The following is a 12,286-nucleotide window of genomic DNA, read 5'->3' as shown; positions in this document are numbered from 1 at the left end:
AAGCCTGTACATGTCCGGGCCCGTCTGAAGTTTGCTAGAGAGCATTTGGATGATCCAGAGGAGTTTTGGGAGAATGTCCTATGGTCTGATGAAACCAAACTGGAACTGTTTGGTAGAAACACAACTTGTCGTGTTTGGAGGAAAAAGAATACTGAGTTGCATCCATCAAACACCATACCTACTGTAAAGCATGGTGGTGGAAACATCATGCTTTGGGGCTGTTTCTCTGCAAAGGGGCCAGGACGACTGATCCGGGTACATGAAAGAATGAATGGGGCCATGTATCGTGAGATTTTGAGTGCAAACCTCCTTCCATCAGCAAGGGCATTGAAGATGAAACGTGGCTGGGTCTTTCAACATGACAATGATCCAAAGCACACCGCCAGGGCAACGAAGGAGTGGCTTCGTAAGAAGCATTTCAAGGTCCTGGAGTGGCCTAGCCAGTCTCCAGATCTCAACCCTATAGAAAACCTTTGGAGGGAGTTGAAAGTCCGTGTTGCCAAGCGAAAAGCCAAAAACATCACTGCTCTAGAGGAGATCTGCATGGAGGAATGGGCCAACATACCAACAACAGTGTGTGGCAACCTTGTGAAGACTTACAGAAAACGTTTGACCTCTGTCATTGCCAACAAAGGATATATCACAAAGTATTGAGATGAAATTTTGTTTCTGACCAAATACTTATTTTCCACCATAATATGCAAATAAAATGAAAAAAAAAACAGACAATGTGATTTTCTGGATTTTTTTTTCTCAGTTTGTCTCCCATAGTTGAGGTCTACCTATGATGTAAATTACAGACGCCTCTCACCTTTTTAAGTGGTGGAACTTGCACTATTGCTGACTGACTAAATACTTTTTTCCCCACTGTATATATATATATATATCTGTCAGTCACTGATGTCCAGTGGGTGGTCCTAAAAATCCCACTAAGAGCAGACGATTAAATGATGAGAAGACATGTTGTACCATTTTCCCACAAAACTATATACCAATCTACTCCGTTCTATAACATAATGCCTGCAGATGGGACTGGATTTTCATGGTGACAGGTTCATTTAAGCTGCAATGGATTAGAAAAACACAGTGGATTCTTACAGAAACTGGACACCTGTGTATGGATTGTGACCAGTATTGCAGCGCTCATCCAATGGAGAGAAGAATGGGCAGGGCTAGCGTAGTTAGTGGAAGAATGCAGCCACATTTTTCTAATCCTGGACAACCCAGAGTAACACAACACAGTTGTAATGATACACTGAATTTAATGAGCAGGAGTCACTGTGTCGGGGAATGTGAGCTTTGGAAAACACAATAACTAAAATCACTTTAATATTGTGTGTGGAGGAGTGGTGGAATAGTGAGAATATAAGGGCTAGAAGAATAACTTTAAACATTTCATGAGTAATATAAGCATGATAAATAAATTGTGTAAAATATTTAATGGTAATTAAAAGAGGACAGGCTTTGATGAGTTTAAAATTACTTGGGTCACAAGACATAATGGCTAATCCTTTGGCCGCCTCTTTGCTGCATCGAGGGGCTGTGTAATGCTTGCCTATAAAACTATATCAAATATCAAAACCATTCCCGTGAAAATATAATTTATCCAAAAATGGGTATGAAAGAGGGAAAGTATAAACCTTCCCTACCCCAACAAAACCGTATTTTTTGTGCGCAGAAAAGTTTTAAAACATTGATAAACTTAAGTATTATATATATATATATTTATGGATATAAAATTTAAAAAATGCCCTTCTCTGTTAAATCTATTCAGTAGAGGGAAACAAAGCTGAAGGCAGATATTAAATATAGCACAAAAATATTGTTCCAAGGTAATTTAACCCCTTATCGTGCTGTAGGAAAAGCTTGACCTTTTCCACGCACCGTACACATGGGGAGGGGGCAAATATTACTTGCAGGTAAGGGAGTGTCAAAATTTTGCAGCATGTGGCTTGATTGGTCTCCAAGTTCCGGAGTCACTGCACAGAGGACAAGGCTCCTTTCCATCCTGTTGGCATGTCCTGAACACAACATCCCCTCGACTCTACCATAGGCATCAAATGCACTGTGCATTTTCTTGCAGTTGTAAACCCTCCACAGTTTTGGATGCAGAGAAGAATCCTCTACAGCGAGTACTGTGTCTGTCCATGTCATACTTAAGGACTGTCTTCACAAGAGGCTAGCCAGGCTGGTAGTAGGTCCATTCTGAGCCTGAAACTGTACAGGTGGAGACCCATCGGTCCACTGCAAAGGAAACAACAACTATAAGTTCAAGTCCTTGAATTAAAAGAAAAAAAACATCACAACACAAAACATGCTTTGGCTCACAAGATCTATCATGAATCTCTGCTGTACAACATAAATACTAACCCCTTCACCCCCAACCATTTTCATTTTTTCCCTTTTCCCTCCCCTTCTTCCAAGAGCCAAAACTCATTTTTCCAACCATATAGCTGAATGAGGGTTGGTTTTTGTGAAACGAGTTGGACTTTTGAATGACACCATTCATTTTACCATACAGTGGTGAAATGGCAAAAATGAAAAAAGTGCAATTCCACATTTTTAAATTTATCATGATCAATATATGGTAAAATTGACCTGTCAATATGGTTCCCCAGTCAGTACAAGTGTGCAGATACCAAACATGCATAGCTTTTTAATTTTTTTTTTTTTATTATTTAAGTGGTGAAAAATAATCCTGAAATATGTAAAAAAATTAGTATATATATATATATATATATATATATATATATATATATATACACACACACACACACACACACAAACACACACACACACACACACATATACATACATACATACACACACACACTAGCTGAAGAGCCCGGCGTTGCCTGGGCATAGTAACCAACTGTGGTTAGTTATGACAAATTATAATGATTATATTGCACATAAGAACATTTCACATCATATATTCAACACTACAGATTTGCAACACAAATTAACTAAACGATTACCCAAGTATTGATAGTATTTTATTTTCAACTCATTCAAGAGCCTTTTGATAAACAACATGTGTATCTAACCCTATCCTGTGTGATAATGTCTGCTGATCTGTGTATCTATTCCTATCCTGTGTGATACTGACTGCTGAGCCGTGTATCTAATCCTATCCTGTGTGATACTTTCCGCTGAGCTGCGTATCTATTCCTATCGTGTGATACTTTCCACTGAGCTGCGTATCTAATCCTATCGTGTGTTACTGACTGCTCAGCCGTGTATCTAATCCTATCCTGTGTGATACTGACTGCTGAGCAGTGTATCTAATCCTATCCTGTGTGATACCATCTGCTGAGCCGTGTATCTAACCCTATCCTGTGTGATACTTTCTGCTGATCTGTGTATCTATTCCTATCCTGTGTGATACTGACTGCTGAGCCGTGTATCTAATCCAATCCTGTGTGATATTTTCCGCTGAGCTGCGTATCTATTCCTATCCTGTGTGATGTCTGCTGAGCTGTGTACCTAATCCTCTCCTGTGTGATAATGTCTGCTGAGCTGTGTACCTAATCCTCTCCTGTGTGATACTTTCTGCTGAGCCGTGTACCTAATCCTATCATGTGTTACTGACTGCTCAGCCGTGTATCTAATCCTATCCTGTGTGATACTGACTGCAGAGCCGTGTATCTAATCCTATCCTGTGTGATACTGACTGCAGAGCCGTGTAACTAATCCTATTCTGTGTGATACTTTCTGCTGAGCTGTGTATCTAATCCTACCGTGTGTTACTGACTGCTCAGCCGTGTATCTAGTCCTATCCTGTGTGATACTGACTGCTGAGCAGTGTATCTATTCCTATGTGATACTGACTGCTGAGCCGTGTATCTAATCCTATCCTGTGTGATACTGGGCTCCCCCAGCAGTCTGTGTCAGAGGGTGGTCTGTGTTGGCAAGGTAATAAATTGTGTTATTTCCAGCTTTACAGAAGGACGATAACACCATAGAAATGATAAGAATAATAGGCAAAACTGTTTGGTGAAATGGAATGCGCGGGGTTAAAATTTCGCCTCACAACATAGCCTATGACGCTCTCGGGGTCCAGACGTGTGACTGTACAAATTTTGTGGCTGTAGCTGCGACGGTGCAGATGCCAATCCCGGACATAGACACACACACACATTGAGATAGATAGAGATATATATATATATCTCTATCTATCTCTACTATATAATTGTCTACTATATAATTGTCTAATTCTGTCTGTCTCTCTGTAATGGAAATCCTGCCTTGCTGATTGGTCGTGGCTGTTAGGCAGCGACAAATCAGCGACAGTTGCTTAGTCGTCGCGGCAACACGGCTGCATTGCTTATTGTACAGGCACATTACAGCCGTTAAAGGCATCAATGCTGCGTCGCTCATTACACAGGCACAGTCCTGTACATATTCTGGAGTACAATACATTAGGTAACAGCAGAAAAGTGACTGCAGCTCTGGGTGTAACTGGAGTACAATTCTTTAGCTAACAGCAGAAGTGTGACTGCAGCTCTAGGTGTAACTGGAGAACAATACATTAGATAACAGCAGAACAGTGACTGCAGCTCTGGCTGTAACAGGAGTATAATACATTAGGTAAGAGCAGAACGGTGACTGCAGCTCTGGGTGTAACTGGACTACAATACATTAGGTAAAAGCAGAAGAGTGACTGCAGCTCTGGGAGTAACTGGAGTACACTACATTAGGTAACAGCAGAACAGTGACTGCAGCTCTGGGTGTAACAGAAATACATTAGGTAAGAGCAGAACAGTGACTGCAGATCTGGGTGTAACTGGAGTACAATACATTAGGTAAGAGCAGAACAGTGACTGCAGCTCTGGGTGTAACTGGACTACAATACATTAGGTAAAAGCAGAACAGTGACTGCAGCTCTGGAAGTAACTGGAGTACAATACATTAGATAACAGCAGAACAGTGACAGCAGCTCTGGGTGTAACTGGAGTACAATACATTAGATAAAAGCAGAACAGTGACAGCAGCTCTGGGTGTAACTGGAGTACAATACATTAGGTGACAGCAGAACAGTGACTGCAGCTCTGGCTGTAATTGGAGTACAATGCATTAGGTGACAGCAGCTCCGGGTGTAACATGAGTATAATACACTAGATGGTGGCCTGATTCTATCGCATCGGGTAGAGTCTCTGTTAAAATAGAAAATAGTTATATACTCACCTTTCGACGGCCCCCGGACTCTGTCCCGCCTCTCACCACACTCCCGGCATCCTCCGGTCCCAGTAATGATTGGCGAGAAGGGCCGGACATGACGTCACTCTTGCGAGAGCGCGACGTCATCAGCGGTGTTTCGCACAAAGCATTACTGGGACCGGAAGATGCCGGGAGCGTGGTGAGAGGAGGAACAGAGTCCGGGGGCCGTCGGAAGGGGAGTATATCACTATTTTTTATTTTAACGGAGACTCTAGACTACCCATTATATATATATATATATATATATGTCGCTATTTTCTGAGACCCGTAACGTTGTCATTTTTCGAGATCTGGGGCTGTGAGGGCTTATTTTTTGGGCCTGAGCTGACGTTTTTACCAAGACCATTTTGGGGTAGATACGAAACAATATCATCCATCAAGTGAGGGCTCAGTGTGTGAGCCTGCATCAAAAGTCAGGGACACAATATAGGACGTAAATCTAAGGGGGTTAACAAGATGTTGCCCAATTTGAACAATTCTAGTTCTGCTCCAGTAACTGGAGGATGAGTACTCCCCATTACACAATCAGCTTCCGACACTGATGAATCCAAGTAGAGCGAATCTGGTCTGCTGCTTATTAAACAGTAGGGCCAATTAATAGTTATTCCATGTAGAGTAAAGCGATGATTTAATTTTTATTTTTTAAAAGAATATTACACAATTTAGTTCTATAGCACCAACATATTCTGCAGCACTTTATATTTTAAAGGTGACTTGCACAAAGACATTACAGAAAAATATATAAAATCAACACATACTAAGAGGAGTGAGGGCCCTGCTCGTAAGTTTACAACCCATGATAAAAATGGCAAAAAATGTTTGTATTGTACCGTGCAGCCATCAATAAAATACATACGGGGATTCACAACACTGCATGAACCGGTGACCAGCCAGTGTAATTACAAGTACAGACACAGAGAGCTTTAAATGTATGTAGGGTGTGTCAACAGATGCCAAGAGAGTCTTGCTTTGGAAGAAAATATTGCATGAACAAAACAGGGTTAGTTAAATATGTGAAGTGAGCTGATAGGCCAGTCTAAAGAAATGCATTTTTAGGGAACACTTAAAACTGTGGATGTTAAGGTACTGTCACACTTAGCGATGTACCAGCGATCCCGACCAGCGATATGACGCGGTCAGGATCGCTGGTACATCGCTAAGTGGTCGCTAGTGAGCTGCCACACAGGGAGATCTCACCAGCGACAACGCTGGGGACGGGGGTCGCTACTTACCTGTCACACTAGGCGATCCTGCGTCCTCCCGCCCGGCTCCACGCGTCACTCGCCTTCACAGCAGGAAGCGCCACAGGAAGCTGACGACGAGAAGCGGTCCTGGACGTTCTCGCGCGATCAGCGATAACCAGCGGGGGAGCCGGTCGTAGGTAAGTATCAGACACAGCGATATCGCTAGCAATATCGCTATAACATCACTAGTTATAGCGATATTGCTAGCGATATCTCTTAGTGTGACATGCCCTTTAGTCTTCGGTCATTAGCAGAATGGAGGGCATGGGAAGTGTGGTAGACTGAGACAAGGGAGGAGATGTAGGGTAGTGCTGAACTGTGGAGCGCTTTGTGGGTGAGAGTGATAAGTTTATACTGGACTCTGTAGCGGATGGGTACCCAGTGTAATGTCTGGCACTGGATGGAGGCATCGGTGTAACGGTTGGAAAGGAATATGATCCTGGCTGCTGCATTCAGGAAGGATTGGAGAAGGCAGAGTTTAGTGATAATGATCAGTAGAGAGTTGCAATAGTCCAGACGAGACTAGTTAAGAGCTACAGTAAAGGTTATCGGAGAGTCGCAGGTAAGAAAAAGAAGATTTCTAGAAATATTTTTGAGGTATAGGTGACATGAGCAAGTGCATAATTGGATGTAGGGGGGGATGAAGGAAATATCTGAATAAAGAGGGACCCCAACACAGTGGGCATGTTGTAGGAGAGTAAAAGTAAAACCCCTTTTTTATGGGAAATTAAGTTTTAGATAGTGGGAGGACTTTATGTTAGAGACAGCAGAAAGACAATCACTGGTATTTTGTAGTAACGCTGGGGTGATGTCAGGAAACTGTCCTATTGGAACTGATGGTTTATCAAATAGGGGCAGTATCAAGAGAAGAGGAGGGGGCCTAGGATGGAATCTTGAGGAACCCTGACAGGAAGAGGAGCCAGCAAAAGACACAGAAGGAGTGGCCAGTTAGAAGGAGAACTAGCAGAGAATGGTATCTTTGACACCAATAGAGTGTAGCATAGCGAGGAGCAGTTGGTAATCCAGTGTCAAATGCTGCTGAGAGATCCAAGAGAGTCAGCAGGAGTAGTGTCCATTAGATTTAGCTGTTCATTAGAGACTTTCGTGAGGGCAGTTTAAGTAGAGTGTAAGGAGAGGAAACAAGTGATCTGAGAAATAGCAGATTAGACTGGAGTGGACCAAACATTTCAGGAATTAAAGATGAAGGAAATTTTAAAGACTGGACTGTAATTAGCTGCGCAGAAAATCTTATTATACATGAAAATAAGCAACATTGTAATATATCCACAGAAAGATGACAGAAGTGCTCTGTACAGGTTAAAAAAAAGTGAATGGAATGCAGCACTAAAACAGTAATGCACCCATTTCACTCTCAAGATCAGTGGGGGTCCTAGAAGTTAAACCTGAACATATGAAGCTGAGCGAATGTCCACGGTTTAAAAAAAAAAAAAAAATAATTAAGATAACCTCTTTAATAAAGGATATGCTAACAAAACACTAACCGTTGTGAGATTGTGTTCTGGAAGACTGCAGGCTTCTATGTGGTCCTGTAGCAGCTGTTGGGAGAAGTTTTGGTGCATCTGTGCAGCCTCATGGGCATCAATTGTATTTCCACATGCTTTACTTAGGTCTGTTCGTAAAAAAAAAATAATTTAACATGAAGACACAAATTCTTGTAAAACTATTTACTCCTGAAATTCTAACAAAGAATGGCTTTGTTTTTCCATTAAAATTAATGGTTACCATTCCTGAACCCTCTGCCACCAACAACCTCTAGCAAAATAAAAGGGTTAATTCAATATATAGAATACAGTTAAGAAACCTTAGGAGAAGAACCTCCTGCAGACCATGAATGATAAAGTCTATCCATAAATCACTGCAGAGCTCATTTACACAGATGAATATGACATTGGACTGCATGTGCCCCCCAATTACAGCTAGCACACACTTTCTTTGGCACATTTTTTCAACCATAGTAGTTCGTCCATGTGTAATAGGCCTTGTACATACAGTAGCTTGTGATATTCACCCCCTGGAATTTTTTGTCTTTTGCTACCTCACAACCTGGAATTTCACTTTTATTTTTTGAGTGTTTGCATCAGTTCATATAGAGAACATACCTACAACTGTGAACATTTGGTTTTCTTTTTATTGTGAAGCAAACAACAAATAGGACAAAATAACTGAAAACTTCAGTGTGCATAACTATTCACCTCCCTAAAGTCAGTACTTTCTAGAGCCTCCTTTTGTGGCAACTACAGCTGCAGGTCGCTTTGGATAAGTCTCTGAGCTTTCCACATCTTGCCACTGGGATTTTTGCCCATTCCAAAACATTTACACATTTCCCCTTAAACCACTTGTTACAGCTTTAGCAGTATGCTTTGGGTCATTATCTTTTTGGAAGGTGAGCCTCGTCCCGGTCTCAAATCACTGACAGACTATATTTCAGCTTGGAAACTGGCAGAAAGTCAATAACTGATTCACTATCTTGTGCATCTCCAAAGAAATCGCTACCAGGTCTCAGTAGCAAATTTAAAAACAACCAACCTGAATACAAGAACAATGAAAAGTTAATGTTACCTCTAAGCAGCGCCGATGACCAGAGCTGTACAGACATATCTGGGATCTTGCTTGCCAGCTGCATGGCTGGAACCACCATATTGTTGCTCTCCTGATGGTACATTTGAAAATTATAGATTGTAGTACAAGTATAGCCGATATCAGAATATACATAATGACGGGAGTGATAGAGGACTATACCATGACAAGATTGGTATTTGACCAGTCAGTAGCAACTAAAATAAATATAAAGAACTTCCTGCCCCCGTAACCATGGGCATTTCATGAACACTCATGGCACTATGGACACATTATGCAATGATGCTATAGTATAAACTCATTGGTATATGGTATAAGTCCATAATAATCTTTATGTTCATATAGCGCTAACATATTCCGCAGCGCTTTACAGTTTGCACACATTATCACTGTCCCGGATGGGGCTCATAACAGTTAAAGGGAAACCTGTCACCACAGAAAATGATATTCACCTGCAGATATAGTGTTAAAATGCAGCCCAGTCACTGTAGTGAAAGTGCATCTAGCGGGAGAAAATGAACTTATTTCCTACGGAGAGCCAGTGGCTATCAGTTAAGGGGGCATGCACAGAGCAGCTCAGTCACCACTCTTCATACTGTGAGCGGAGGCTGTAGGCATGTCCCGAAACTCTGATTGACAGCTGACTTTGCATCGCATCTGTTCATAAAGGAAGTCAAACTGTCGGTGGGTGCTTGCAGTTGCTGCTAAGGGTATAGTGAGAGGTGACTAAACCTGCTCCGCACACCCCTCAATGACTGAAAGCAGGCGATCCTGGGAAAGAAATATTTTCCCCAGGTAGCTGCATCTTTCAGTAAGGTAGTCAGGAAGCATTGTAACCAGGGCTGTGGAGTTGGTAAGCCAAACCTCAGACTCCTTAATTTCTCTGACCACAACTCAGACCCCACAGCACTGCCTCACTACGGAGTATGTGCATATAGTGCAGCACAGATTCAGCTCACCTAAAAGCCTAGATCATTAGATCAGGAACAGGACAGACATTTATAGGACATTTCCCTGACTCCTGACCCCACAGCACTGGTCACTACTGAGCCTGTACATAAAGTGCAGCACAGATTCATCTCACCTAAAAGCCCAGATCATTAGATCAGGAACAGAATTGACATTTATAGGACATTTCCTTGATTCCTGATCACACAGCACTGCCTCACTACTGAGCATGTACATAAAGAGCAGCACAGATTCATCTCAGCTAAAAGCCCAGATCATTAGATCAGGAACAGGACAGACACTTATAGGACATTACCCTGACTCTTGATCCCACAGCACTGGTCACTACTGAGCCTGTACATAAAGTGTAGCACAGATTCATCTCACCTAAAAGCCCAGATCCTTAAGGTACTGTCACACTTAGCGATCCGCCAGCGATCCCGACCAGCGATATGACGCGGTCAGGATCGCTGGTGCATCGCTAAGTGGTCGTTAGTGAGCTGCCACACAGGCAGATCTCACCAGCGACATCGCAGGGGTCGGGGGTAGCTACTTACCTGTCACACTAGGCAATCCTGACGTCCTCCCGCCCGGCTCCATGCTCGTCTCTCCACAGGAAGCGCCGCAGGAAGCTGACGACGAGAAACGGTCCAGGACGTTCTCGCGCGATCAGCGATAACCAGCGGGGGAGCCGGTCGTAGGTAAGTATCACACACAGCGATATCGCTTAGTGTGACAGGCCCTTTAGATCAGGAATAGAACAGACACTTATAGGACATTTCCCTGACTCCTGATCCCACAGCACGGCCTCACTACTGAGCACATACATAAAGTGCAGCACAGATTCATCTCACCTAAAAGCCCAGATCATTAGCTCAGGAACAGGACAGACATTTATAGGACATTTCCCTGACTCCTGATCCCACAGCACTGCCTCACTACTGAGCATAGCATGTACATAAAGTGGAGCACAGATTCATCTCAGATAAAAGCCCAGATCCTTAGTTAAGAAATAGAACAGACATTTATAGCACATTTCCCTGACTCCTGACCCCACAGCACTGCCTCACTACTGAGCCTGTACATAAAGTGCAGCGCAGATTCATCTCACCTAAAAGCCCAGATCATTAGATCAGGAACAGAACAGACATTTATTAGGACATTTCATAATTTTCCCAAATTCCTATGAAAACATTTACAGCACATCCTGCACTGTACTACTGTAACCAATTTTTTACCATATATATTTTAGGAGTCAGAGTTGGTCCATTTTATACTGACTCCACCAAAATAGACATCGACTCCACAGCCATGATAGTAATGCTATTTACCTGCAGAAAAGAGGGATTTTGGGTCCTTACCGTAAAATCTCTTTCTTGGAGCCTTCATTGGGGGACACAGATTACCATGGGTGTATGCTGCTGCTGCTAGGAGGCTGACACTATGCAAAACAAGAAAATTAGCTCCTCCCCGGCAGTATACACCCACCGACAGGCACAAGGTACCCCAGTTGGTGAGAAAGCAGTAGGAGAAGCAACCAAAAACTATGAACATATGTACCAACCCAACACGGGACTCGAAGACCCAACACGGTACAACTTAAACAGGAAGGGTGCTGTGTCCCCCAATGAAGGCTCCAAGAAAGAGATTTTACTGTAAGAACCCAAAATCCCTCTTTCTTTATCGCCATATTGGGGGACACATTACCATGGGACGTTCCAAAACAGTCCCGAGGGTGGGAACAACCATAAAGGAACGAAAGAAGGAAGGGCTTAGGTCGGCCGATGTGCGACCGCCGCCTGCAGAACCTTCCTACCAAGAGCTGCATCGGACGAGGCCTGGGTATGAACCCTGTAGAACCTCGCAAAAGTGTGCAAAGACGATCAGGTCGCGGCTCTGCAAAGTTGCAAGGCCGAAGCCTGGTGTCACACAGCCCAAGAAGCCCCTACAGCCCGGGTGGAGTGAGCTCTCACTCCCGGAGGGGGGCCGTTTTTCCTGAAGTCGGTAGGCTTCCAGGATGGTAGAACGAATCCAGCGAGCAATTGTGGATTTGGACGCCGGAAGCCCTTTCCGGCGACCTTCAGAGATTACAAGCAGGGAATCGGATTGGCGAAAAGAAGCGGTCCTGGCAAGGTAGACACGCAAGGCTCTCACTACGTCCAGTTTGTGGAGCGACTTTTCTAGAGGATGAGCTGGCGCAGGACAAAACGATGGAAGAACGATATCTTTGTTAATGTGAAAGGGGAATACCACCTTTGGAAGGAAGGCAGGAACTG

General features: G+C 43.2%; 1 protein-coding gene across 2 annotated transcripts in view; it reads right to left on the bottom strand.

The window, feature by feature from the left end:
- Nucleotides 1-1,420: 1,420 nt before the first annotated feature.
- The window catches only part of MAU2 (MAU2 sister chromatid cohesion factor), a 96,745-nt gene continuing 85,879 nt past the window's right edge, over nucleotides 1,421-12,286 (bottom strand). For both annotated transcript variants that reach the window (XM_073555136.1, XM_073555135.1), the window contains exons 17-19: nucleotides 9,045-9,135; nucleotides 7,967-8,094; nucleotides 1,421-2,244 (exon numbers count right to left, since the gene is read on the bottom strand). In XM_073555136.1, the coding sequence (XP_073411237.1) occupies nucleotides 2,170-2,244; nucleotides 7,967-8,094; nucleotides 9,045-9,135 (294 nt within the window). In that variant the 3' untranslated portion in view covers nucleotides 1,421-2,169. The remainder of the gene's footprint in view (nucleotides 2,245-7,966; nucleotides 8,095-9,044; nucleotides 9,136-12,286) is intronic.

The sequence above is a fragment of the Dendrobates tinctorius genome, unplaced genomic scaffold, assembly GCF_039654945.1.
Source record: "Dendrobates tinctorius isolate UK_male_01 unplaced genomic scaffold, ASM3965494v1 ptg000219l, whole genome shotgun sequence".
NCBI classification, from domain to species: domain Eukaryota; kingdom Metazoa; phylum Chordata; class Amphibia; order Anura; family Dendrobatidae; genus Dendrobates; species Dendrobates tinctorius.
The sequence above is the reverse complement of the archived record's forward strand: the minus strand, read 5'-3'. Positions and strand labels throughout refer to the sequence as shown.